This window comes from Bos indicus, chromosome 26 (assembly GCF_029378745.1).
Source record: "Bos indicus isolate NIAB-ARS_2022 breed Sahiwal x Tharparkar chromosome 26, NIAB-ARS_B.indTharparkar_mat_pri_1.0, whole genome shotgun sequence".
In the NCBI taxonomy this organism is placed as follows: Eukaryota; Metazoa; Chordata; class Mammalia; order Artiodactyla; family Bovidae; genus Bos; species Bos indicus.
In genome coordinates, this window is record NC_091785.1 from 41163078 (window position 1) to 41175850 (window position 12773).

At 37.2% G+C, this 12773-nt stretch overlaps 1 protein-coding gene across 16 annotated transcripts in view; it reads right to left on the bottom strand.

The window, feature by feature from the left end:
- ATE1 (arginyltransferase 1) overlaps positions 1 to 12773 on the bottom strand; it is a 168867-nt gene that overhangs the window by 43590 nt on the left and 112504 nt on the right. For 8 of the 16 annotated variants that reach the window (XM_070780968.1, XM_070780967.1, XM_070780966.1 and 5 more), the window contains one exon: positions 5614 to 5734. The exons of 1 other annotated variant lie outside the window; for it this stretch is intronic. In XM_070780968.1, the coding sequence (XP_070637069.1) occupies positions 5614 to 5734 (121 nt within the window). Of the gene's footprint in view, positions 1 to 1453; positions 5054 to 5613; positions 5735 to 10615; positions 12768 to 12773 lie in introns of those variants that run through there. 7 more of the 16 variants (XM_070780958.1, XM_070780964.1, XM_070780963.1 and 4 more) reach the window with 2 other exon arrangements.

The following is a 12773-nucleotide window of genomic DNA, read 5'->3' on the forward strand; positions in this document are numbered from 1 at the left end:
CCACAATAAATTCTATCTTCAGCTGGCTATATCTAACAGCACCGTCTTTACTGGCAACAAAGAATTTATGCTTATTAAGTACCCAACAGGGATTTCCCTTGTGGCTTAGCTGGTAAAGAATCCACCTGCAATGCAGGAGACCTGGGTTTGATCCCTGGGCTGGGAAGATCCCCTGGAGAAGGGAAAGGCTACTCACTCCACTATTCTGGCCTGGAGAATTCCATGGACTGTATAGTCCATACGGGGTCACAAAGAGTCAGATATGACTGAGCGACTTTCACTTTCACTTTTTCAAGTATCCAACAATCAACATTATTCATGTTGCAACTTCAAATGGGTAGGTCAACATCAAATCAGGACTTGAAAAAATTTTTACCCAGAGGAGAATTAAAAGAGTAACAACTTAATCCCAAATCTAAAATGGTTTAGAAAGCCACTGTCTCCTTAACTATAAGTTATCACTGAGGCACATTTTTAGGGACCCCAGGAAGTTTCAGTACATTTGCTTTCTCACAGGCACTGTTTCTCAGTGATTAGGATGACATTATGGCTGAGGTATATCCTCTTTTGAGGGACCATAAGCACAACATTCAGGCTGTGATATCAGGCTTGGAGGAACCAAGCAAGCTGGTATGAGCCAGAGCTCTTTCTGAACCTGGCTACTTCACACACACAGACAGTCAGAGTGGGACTTGCTTTTTCCTATGGGCATACATGACAGAAACTGCAGAGGTATAGAAAAAGTGCCAGGGAAAAGGGGGGATGGAGAAAAGACAGAAAAGAGACAAATGAAACAACATAAAATAAAATCTGGAGGCTCAGAGTTTCAGGGGATGGGGATCAAATTAGGAAAAAGCTTCCTGTACTAGTTTAGATTTCTGGCAGCTGCTGGGAAGACTTTAGGTGTCCTAGAAATAACCTGGGTAAATGCATAAAAGCACTAAGTCAGAATTAGGGGCTATTATTTTTTATGGTAAATTTAAATTCGATATCCTAATAATTTACTAGTTACCTTATAGAAAAATTAAGAAATTTCTTGCAAATATTTCAAAACGTGTACAGAAAAAGAGAGTGAAAGCTAATCTGTGATAAAATATATGCTTCTGTAACTATAAGTGGAAACAGAAATAAAGCTGATTCTAATCAGCACCTCTGAAATACAGAAAGTACTTATATAAATATTACACTGTAACATTTGAATTCAAATTATATTTCTGATTAAAAGACATCATTTTTGTAATAAATAATATCCGAGGGGTCAGTGGTGAAGCATTCAATTATGTTCTGAGCATAAAATAAGGTAACAGGGAAACACAGAGTAGAACAGTGCTTGGGAAAAAGCATATGCTCAATAAAGTTTTAATTTTTTTAATAAATCTGGAACCAAAAGGATTTTACTACCAACAAAAATAGTACTGTCAACTGAGAGAAAAAAAAAGCACAACATCAGAGCTGTGAGTTAAGTTTTATTTGGGGCAAAACAAGGAATACAGCCCAAGACACAGTATTTCAAAGAGGTTGGGGGGCGGTCAGTAGTAGGTGTGAGTCTAGTGAAGGGGTATGTACACTCAAGCACGCATCTTGTAGAGGTTTGCTGCTAGTTGCAGCGAGAAGATGTCTCTGTTACTGATTTTAGTGCTTTTCTAGATATGAGGAGATGCAAAAATTGGGCTCCACTGGGATCATAAAAATATTCTCCTAAAAATATCTAACTATCTGAAGGCCTGTTCTACTCATTTTTCGCAGAGCACAGAGTGCCTCATTCCTGATCCTGAACTCCTTTCAGGAGTGTTGAAAGTCAGTGGCTACAGAATTTTGTAACTTAATCCTTGTAGAGGCAGTTGGCAAATGCCAATTTTCAGTTGGCAGTACAATACTCTGCAACATTAAGAATCAAATCAAATCACAGCTTATCATGGTTCTCAAACAGACTCCAAACCACCTGGTTTACCCTTTCAGTGATGCTTGTGAAGTATCTGTATTAGATACTGTCTATCAGGAAAGCAGTGGCATCTGTTTGGTGAATCATCAACCATATTAGTGGTCAAGCAGTTTTTACTAAAAGTAAGAAGCAACACAAAGTATTACGAATAACTACAAAAGTGTGAAGCATGATTTTTTTAAAAAATACAAATAGCTAAGTACACACACACAAAAAGATCAGAAGATCATTAAAAAATTAACAATGATTGTTGCTATACTATGCATCATTTTATTTTCCTTCTTAGTAGTGGTTTTATACTAGTGTTTCCAATAAACATTTTTAAAAGTAAGTTAATCCAAAAAAGTAACAGGTAACTGTGATGCAAAAATTTTCAGGTCTATACATATCCAACTATTAATTTAAAAAACAATTTACCACGTTTACTTAAAAATCATTTGAGGAACTTTGGAAATCCCTTGTTTAGAGGAGACAGAGATCTATTTATGAACAAAAGAACCTCTTTAAAATTTTCCAAGTTACTTTACTTTGCCAGCCCCTCCCCCCATGGTACTGTAAAGCAGTGAATACAATAGGTTTTTATCAATGTGCAGGCTTCTTAGCTGAGCAAATAACCATAGAACCCAAATCCCCAAAATGTGCGGGGTTGGAGGAGGGTGGGTTGAGGGCAGGGAAGAACAGAATTTCCAGACATTCTCAGCAATTCAGAGTTGGGGAAATGCAATTTTTCTTGCAAGTAGCCACTGATGCACTTGTAGCCAAAGACTGTCTCACAGACACCCATGGTGATCAGCTGTGCCTTTTGCAGAGAACTTTACTGAAACAGCTCAAAGGAGGAACAAGATCTTAGTGAAAAAAGCACCATGCCGACTAACAATATTGCCCATGTTAAGCTCTGTATTTTCTGAGTCAAGGTTTGGGTCATGTAAAAGTAAAGCTGGTCCCAGAGAAGAGAGCAGTTTTTCACAGACTGCCATTTAAATCTCAAATGACCATGTTTCACAGCATGCTCAATACATTCCAGCATGTAACTGCATTTTAATTTCCTAAAACCACAGGTTATAAGTCTGATTTCAAATAGTGTCTGGACTGTGATCTTCAATACTGATAAAATTATACAGTGTTCTTCAGAAAGTCCCAAAGATTCGGCATATGGAAAAGGATCTTCATTTTCTTTGAAGTACAATTATCAAAGAAAATTAACTCTTCTAACTTTTGTGAATGAATCCTAAAGAGTGAATATTAAGAGCTGAAGTTACTACCATAGAAATGTAGCTTAGATTACAGGAAAGGAACATGCTGTATATTCCTCACTCACCAGGTATAGTACACATCACGTGACAAACCCGCATACATGAGACTTTAAATTTTCTTTGCCATGAAATGCTCATCAGTGCTTACTTTGGAAAATGAATTCGAAATATACTGACATGAATGAATCATTATATTTGATTGTCCATTCGGTACACAGAAATCATTCAGTCACCTTTTCAATTTTATAAAAGAGGGAGAGGCTGTTGACTACTTTAACCTCCCAAGTATATGTAAGAAGAGAAACAGTCTTTAGAATAGATCAAGAGAGAAAAAGGGAAGGTGAAGTTGTGTCATGAGTTTGGGAGTCACAAGCAATTTAAGATGGTATTATTATTCAGTTGGAAGGAATTTATAAAGACAAATTTTTGCATGTGAACATGAAACAATGCACTACGATGGTCAGCAATTTTCACTACAGGGACTGGCTCTGACCTGCCCTTGAGAAAAGATAAAGGGAAAAATTTTTTATAAGGGGATAGAGTGGTTAAGCACAGTTGACTTTGAACAACATGGGTTTGAACTTCTTGAGTCCACGTATACTCAGAATTTTTTCAATACTGAAGTACGACACAATTCAAGGTTGGTTAAATCCAAGAATGCAGATAGAAAGGACCAAGTCTAAGTTATATGTGGATTTTCAACTGGGTGGAGGGCTGGTGCCTGCCCCTGGGTTGTTCAAGGGTCAACTGTATATGCTTTCCTCTAAAATACTACTGGCTTTTATTTTGAGCCTGATTCCAAAACTAATAGACAAATTCAATACATTTGTTTTTAAGCAACAAATCTATTTCATCAATGAGGTAGAACTTAGAATGAAATTCTGATCAGTAATTTAAGCTGAAGGAACTACAAAGCACTGGTTGCTTCATGAAACTAAACATCTAGAAAACCTGGTGCCTAGCAAATGGGTCCCTCTAGCTGTTCTTCATTGGATTCTAAGGTATCATCATGTGTAAGAAGTGCCCACTCTTAAATTCATAACAGCTTTTTCCAGGAGTTAACAAAATATATGGGCACATAAATCAATTTTTTAAATGAAATTTTTTTAATGAAACCTAACATGTGAATAAAAAAAAAAAGACTGCATTTTTCTCCTTGTCCCCTGTCTTCATATTTAATTCTTCCAATTACTTTCTTCTTTTCCCCTGACCTCTCCATTTCTCTTTCCTTCTTTTTCCCTAAACTTAGACTAGACTACAGGTGGCTAGTGGGAACATGTTTGTATTTTTAAGAAGTAAGCATAGGGCATCTCCTCTGGTGGGCTATGTTGAGAGAAAGGTCAACGAAGCGCACACTGAAATATCTGGGAACTTCAGTCTGGGGGAAGACACAGACAGCAACTGAATGGATCCACCACAGAGCAAAAGAGCATCAGGACCACAGGGCATACACAGCGAGGGTGGGGAGGGCTGTGGGGAGGGAACTGCTGTAAACGGGAGGTGGTACTCAGATGATGGGGAAGTGAACAGACCTCCATGTCTTTTCTGAGAGAGGCTTCAGGGCAAAAAAAGGCAAACGCAGGAGAAGCTGGTGGCTTACACAGGATGAGGCATGTTAATTGGCCTAACAATCACCAACACAACAAGAGGGGGTCTTTGTTCTCAATGTGATTGTTTTAATCCTTATTACAGTCTAATATGAAAGATCTTATTATCATCTTGATTGTGAAGGCCAAGAATCTGGGGCCAGAGAGATGATGAAATTGTTGAAGAATATCCAGTTTACCAGCTGATGATGAAGTTAGGTGAGAAAGCAGGAAGTCTGGCTCCCGGGCTGTACTCTCAGTGACTTTACCTGCTACCAGTGTGCAGTATCCAAAGGAGAATATTAAGGGAGAAAATATGGCTGGGGTTATTCTGGGCAGGAGAAGACGCACCAGAGATGACAAGAAGTCAAGAAAGTGTCATCACAAAACCCATCGGAGCCACCTGGGCCCCTGTGAAACCATTCCACAACTATATTCAGTCCAACTGGTCAATACTTCTATCTTCTTGACACTGGCTAAATAATAGTGAACAATTCATACACACTGTGATAGCGGTCAAAGTAATGGATAATGGTGTCAGCCCTCAAAGCATGTGAAAACCAACCAAAATGGAAGAAGCTGGGTCAGTAAGTAGCACAAGCACAGGAGGCTTCTGCATTTCTTTGCAAAACCATGATTTCACAGCGTTTGACTGCTTTGTGTACATGTAGCATCTCTTATTTTAGAAACACACACGTCTGTGCACAGGCACTCACACACACTCTGTAATGTTTATATCAAAAGTTATTGGACCCCGTCAAGGGCCACAGTCACACATGAGGACCCTGAAACAGATCCAATGATTTCTGGCTGAGCTCCATTTCAAACATACCTGCTTCCGGGTCCTGATTGAAACGGCAGTACTTGGATTTCTCAAGTGAAGGCAGGCATTGCTCAATGGGAACCCAAACATATGTCTCAGGACACAGCAAATCTGATGGTCTGTACTGACCCTAAAGAGAAGTGAAGAAAAAAGGCACTGACATCACTAACACAGTGACTTCCTAGTTGCAAGGCTCCAGAATTCCAGGGAAAGTATTACTCAGAAGTTTAAATGAAGTCAACCAGGGACAGCTTTACTGTAAACACTAAACAATCCTATTAGTAATTGTTTTCCTAGCTCAAGAATGCACATTTGAAGGCTCTCAAACTCATGTATCACCCTTTGGGATGCCTGTGTTGACTCAGAAGATCTGAATTTCTACTTTCTTTTGGGATAAAAACATATTCCTGCTGATCTGACTGCTAAGAATACCACTTCTAAATTCAAGTGGACACAAGTGCTAGTTGATAAGTGAAATTTTGTATTTGAGAGCATTCGGATTTATACATGAAATAAATTTATTTTCCAAAGTGGAATTTCACTACCCTTAGTCAAGATTCTTAAATTCATAAGCTCAGCTGATAATATTGATTCCATTCTAATGCACTGAAAAGTACTGTCTGGTCAACATGCTTCCATGAGCAATCTAGACTCATAAACAGACTATACAACAGATACTAAAGAAAAAAAAATCATTCCTCTAAGGGTAGTTTGGTAGCCAATTAATAGAGGATAGTACAAATTATGTGAAATCATTCAGTTAAAATTTTCAGAAATATTAAAGTTAATTAAAATTCCAAACATCTCTTCTCTAAATTTTAACATTCAAAATTCATCACAGAGATTAAATCTAAACATTGGTTTTCCATTTTTTTAAAACTACAGCCCATAGTAAGAAATACATTTTACATTATAACCTAGTAAGCCTATATGAAAATATAAAACTATTAATAGGAACAAATCTTTTACTATATAATGCTTATCCATGTTATGTAATCCTCTATTTTCTATTCTATTTCATTTTTTTAAAAAATTATGCTCTTGGACCATTTAACCACCAAAACTGCTTTCATAAATAGCAAATGGGTCACAAAATCAGAGTCTGAAAAACACGACCTAGTGCAAACCTCATGACACAGACTACTCCTGTTTAAGGGCGTAGCACTGTTACACAGCTTGAGTCAGAAAGGTGCTCTATAACTTATATTTAAAATGAACACCACGCCCTTCCAGCATTCAAAACATTCAGCAGTCTGTAAGATAATGGAGAAATTATACATAAAATGTACACAAACAGATTAATTACTGCTTTTGAGATGTTGGAAGAGAATTCAAGGAGGATATGGAGTTTTAATGGGGACTTAGATTGACTGGCTAAGTCTGGGACAGGCTGAAAAGGAATAAGAACAATCTAGATGAAGATTACAGCATAAACAAATATAACGCTGGGAAACAGAAACAGCAGAGCACTGCAGAAATAGAAAGGTAGGTCATGGATCAGCTTCAGAAATCATGTTCTAGACTTTATTCTAGATGAAATGGGAATGCTTGCTGACTAGGACAGAAGGCAGACAGTATGAAGACCAGACTCAGGTCTCTGATTCTGATCTTCCTGCAGTGTTCACGGCACTGCTGATGCCTTACTGCCTCAGAGCAGTAAAGGTCACCCAGACAGGGCAGGTCCAGGTGGACACACTCACCTGATACTAAAATTCATAACACGGGATTATTTAGAAATGAATTAATGATATACTTAGGAAGTATAGTAAAGCCAGTTATTCAATTGATACCTACCTTATCAAAAGTAATGTCATTCTCTCCACCAATTCACAAACACTTTTACTGCGGAGGGACAGTACGATGCAGTGCTGTCCACGTGAACAAATGTGAACACCAGACAGCAGTCTACAGCAGTGCTTCTAGAGCTGCGCCCCCCACCTTTTGGTTATAGACTATTTCGAGAATCTACTGGTGGTAGGGGAGAGCCGAACATATAAGCTAAAGAAATTTTTTAAAAAGGATTAACTTTTCTTGACTTTAGAGTATACAAAGATTCCTTACAACACAAAAAGCAATAAGTATAAAAGAAAAAACTGATGAACTGGATTGTATCAAAAGTATACCATCTTCAAAAACTTATTAATAAATAGGCAAGCCAAAGATTGGGGAAAATATTAATAAAACTTGTATTAGACAACATATTTGTATCCAAAACATACAAAGAATTTAACAAGTCATTAATAGGAACAATCCAAGTTTTTTAAAAGGCAAAAAGACTTAAACCACTTTGCCAAAGATATATGAATGTCTAAGAAACCTAACATCGGTTACCAGAAATGCAACTCAAAACTACAATAAGACACCACTGAATTCCCACTGCAATGGCTCACCACAATTCCCACTACAATATTTAGAAGACCAAGTTCTGGCAAGGTTCTGGATCATCTAGAACTTGAATACTGTTGGTTCAAAGTGGCATAACCATTTGGGATAAAATAAATATTCCTGTAAACACATTATCTCTGCGTATGTCCAGGATAAATCCTTGAACTGGATTGCTGGGTATAAGGGTTTTAGGTTTTATAGCACAAAACGATTTCCCACAGGAGCTGTGTGGATTTATACTGCCACCAGCAATGGTGTGCATGCAAGTGCTGATTTCCCCATTTCCTTATCAACAGTGTGCTACTGAAACTTTCCATATCTGCCAATATGAGAAGTGGCATTTCACTGTGGTTTTAATTTGCATTATGAATCATTCCACACGTTTAAAGGAATTGGTATTTCCTTCTCTATAAAGCTGCCTCATTTTGTTGTTAGGTTTACAGACCTACTAATCAAAAAACTCTTTATATATTAAGGAAATTAACCCTTAATTTGTTAACTATGTTGTATTTTCCATGTTTGTCTTTTGACTGTGTGTGCTATGCTCTTCTGTCATGTAGAAATCTAGTAAATGGTCAAATGTTATCATTTTCTTTTAAATGGCATCTGGGTTTTGTAATATAAATAAAAAGGCCTCTATCACTCTAAGACTATAAAAACATTTTCATGATTTTTCTCTAGTACTTTTATGGTTTCACAATTTTACATTTACATTTATGCTCCACCTGGAATTTATTCTGGTGTAAGGTAGAAGACGATTCAACCTAATTTCTTTCAGATGTTTACCAAGTGGCCTCAAGAGCATTTTTTAAACAAGTATCATTTTCCCTGATGATTTAGAATTTAAAACGTCTTTGATAACTTACTAAATTTCCAATTATACTTAAATCTCTTTCTGGACTTTCTACTTATTCTGTTATACTTCTGTCTGTGTACTCATATACCAGTGCCATATAGTTTTAAATATTAAAGTTCTATATTTTAATATAATATCTGGTAGAGATAATCCCCTCTTATTGTTCTTCATTTGCACAATTTCCTAGTTCTTCTTGCTTAATTATTTTTCCAGGCAACAGTACTGGAGTGGATTGCCATTTCCTTCTCCAGGGGATCTTCCCGACCCAGGGATCGAACTCAGGTCTCCCGCATTGTAGACAGACGCTTTACCGTCTAAGCCATCAGGGAAGTCCCACTCATATACCAGTGCCATATAGTTTTAAATATTAAAGTTCTATATTATATTTTAATATAATATCTGGTAGAGATAATCCCCTCTTATTGTTCATTTGCACAATTTCCTAGTTCTTCTTACTTAATTATTCTAGGACTGTTTAGTACAAAAGACCACCAATATGAACAAGGAAACAGTAATAAAAATGGATGGTATATCTTGCCTATTGTGATCACACAATATAAAAGAGAATCCCAAGAGAATTCCTAGTAAGAGGAAAATATATCATTCTAAGTTAAAAAATAAACAAGAAAAAAAGAAACCCAAAATATACAAATGACACCATTTTCTAATTTAAGGCAGAACTAAATGCTGACTAAGATGCACAGATCAAATTCTGGGGGGAAATCAGCCATCAACTGTGAGTCTTTAAGACAAAAACAGACATATTCCATGCAGATATGCTGATTCAACAGCAGCCACCTGAACCCAGTGCCTGGATTTAACAATATGCTGACAATAAAAAATATTCAGTCAATGAACGCTAAATGACTCCTGACTTTGTGACAGGCACCAGATGCTGGGAACAAAAAGATGAACAAATTGGCACATCTCTAGATAATTCACAGTCTACTGGGAGTTACTGACCTGGAGAAAGATAAATACATAAGAATGTATGAAGTGTGATCAGGTACAACTGTCCAAAGCTCCTATATTTTTACAATGTTCTTCTAAGGCAACACTTGCTTATAATAGATATTTTATTTTTAACTCTTTAAATACTCAGGTTATCTCACTGAAAAACCATAAATGTATACATTGTAACTTCTGATTATTTAAAATCAAAATTTTAGATTAGGTAAAAACATTATTTTTCTCCTAAGTACAGGCTTATTTCAGTGTTTCAAATATTGTCTCAAGCCATCAAAGAATGCCAAGAATTTCATGAAATAAACCACTTTGAAATGTTATGCTTTCTAAACTTAGCCAGTAGAGAGTTACGTGACCGAACTGCTTGCAGTTCAATCTAAAGTTGCCATCACACAAATGGAAAATGCAGAGGCTTGCAAGCTGCCCTGACTTTCCAGCTAGTGTAAGAAAATGAGAAAGGTCTGTATTAAGAATGCAATTACTTAAGGATTTGGACATACTTCCCCATGGTCAGAAGGAAAAATATTTAATCAACCTCTAAGTACATTCATTCATATTGGACAATGAGGCAAAAGCAGATTAATCTTCTCCTAGGGTGCTGACTTTCTGTAAATAAGAAATCTGAGTTATCACGGATTTTCTTAAGTATTCAAAATTTTGAAAATGTAATTGGTCTGACAGGCTTATCTTACAATTTTTTAGAACACCCTTTTCAGTTTGATCTACATGTTAGAAGATGAACTCAAGATTTCTCCCTACTCCTACTTCTCCCCCAACCCTCCCCACCCCGCCTCGCCACAAAATAACCCCAGTCAACAAGGACAGCACCACATGAAACCTTACCAAGCACGGGTCCCTAAGAGCAAAGGTTACAGGAGAGGATGATGCAGTTCAAGACAAGAAGCCTGGAAAAGGCAAAAGCTGTCTGCTAAAAAGCCTCAACACGACAAGGAAATGCATGGTTTTCTTTATTAAACACTTCTGGTGAGGGGTAATTACCCAATCCAAAGTCCTCAAAGAGAAATAAGTTCAGCAAAGCGTGATTTGTAACTTCTGGAGCTATTCACAAACCGGCACTGTTTCAGCACTAGGAAGCAGACAGACAAGGCGCCCTGCAACGTGAGCTGCCGGAGAAGAGGGGAGGTTCTCCTCAGGGCGCAGCTGGGTGTTCAGTGATTCTATTTTCTTTAAAGAAACTACATAGACTATTTGTGAAAACACAAATTATACTACACCTCCCCCCTGGGAAAAAGAAAAAAGTAAAATACAGTCATAATATTTCAATCAACTTTACTAGGTGGCACAGATTAAAATTCGAGGAAATGCCAAAGTTAAATCTAAAACACAAGGGGGAAAACATTTCTTGATCCATTTCTATTAAAAATAATTGCTTCTTCTGGAAGAGGACAGCACACAATTTTGGGTTTTGGTTAATGGAATGAATGGACATTCTTTTTTACTTCCATGCTCTAGACTATAATTTGAAGAACATTTTATCATGCTGATCTAATTTTCTACACTATTAAACAATCACAAAATAAATTATATGTCAAATATCTTAGTTTAGAAAAATATAATAGTCAGAATTTTGGCCTAAAAATTACATTTACTTGATAGCCAGAGGTTAAAAACATCTATCATATCTTACTGAATAATAGTGAACACAGATAGCTAAAGAGCACATAAAAGGTGTATTTAGAAAACTTTGATTTCGCAATCATTAACAATTTCAGCAAAGAGGGTTCAGGATGGGGAACACATGTATACCTGTGGTGGATTCATTTTGATATTTGGCAAAACTAATACAATTATGTAAAGTTTAAAAATAAAATAAAATTTAAAAAATAATAAAGATAATAGAAAAAAAAAAAACACATTAAAATACTTTAACTTCTAATGAAAACACAGTCAATAACACGAGATTTTTCCCTCAGTTAAGGTATAGTTAGAAATCTGAATTTTCAAAGGCAACAGTTACATTAATTAGTTAAAAGAGAAGCAAAAAAACAAAAACAAAAACATGGTTCCAGTAAGCCCTGACAATTTTTTGCAGCATTTTTACTGATATGTAATTCACAATCCATAAAAATCTACCCTTTTAAAGTGAGTTTTTAGAGTATCCATAAGATTGTGCTATGCGCTTAGTCACTCAGTCGTGTCTGACTCTTGGCAACCCCATGGATTGTAGCCCGCCAGGCTCCTCTGTTCATAGGGATTCTCCAGGCAAGAATACTGAAGTGGGTTGCCATGCCCTCCTCCAGGCGATCGTCCCAACCCAGGGATAGAACCCATGTCTCCCACATTGCAAGCGGATTCTTTACCATCTGAGCCACCAGGGAAGCCCCACCACTATCTAATTCCATAATATTTTCATCATCCCAAAAAGAAACCCTGTACCCACTGGCAGTTGCTCCCTACTTCCTCTCCCCAAAAGTCCCAGCAACCACAAAATCTACTGACAATATTTTATTATTTTTAAAGTTTTTATTTTATACTGGAATATGGCCAATGAGGATGAAGAGCCTTTTAATGAGGGTGAAGGAGGAGAATGAAAGAGCTGGCTTAAGATTAAATATTAAAAAAACTAAGACCATGGCATCCGACCCCATTACTGCATGGCAAATAGAAGGGGAAAAGGTGGAAGTGGTGACAAATTTCCTCTTCTTGGGCTCCAAAATCACTGTGGACGGTGACTGCAGCCATGAAATCAGAAGACGATTGATTGCTTCTTGGCAGGAAAGCAATGACAAACCTAGACAGTGTGTTGACAAGCAGAGACATTACTCGGCCAACAAAGGTCCATACAGTCAAGGCTATGGTCTTCCCAGGGGTCATGTATGGCTGTGAAAGCTGGACTAAGGAGGCAGAACGCCAAAGAATTGATGCCTTCGAACTGTGGTGCTGGAGAAGATTCCTGAAAGTCCTTTGGACAGCAAGGAGATCCAACCAGTCCATCCTAAAG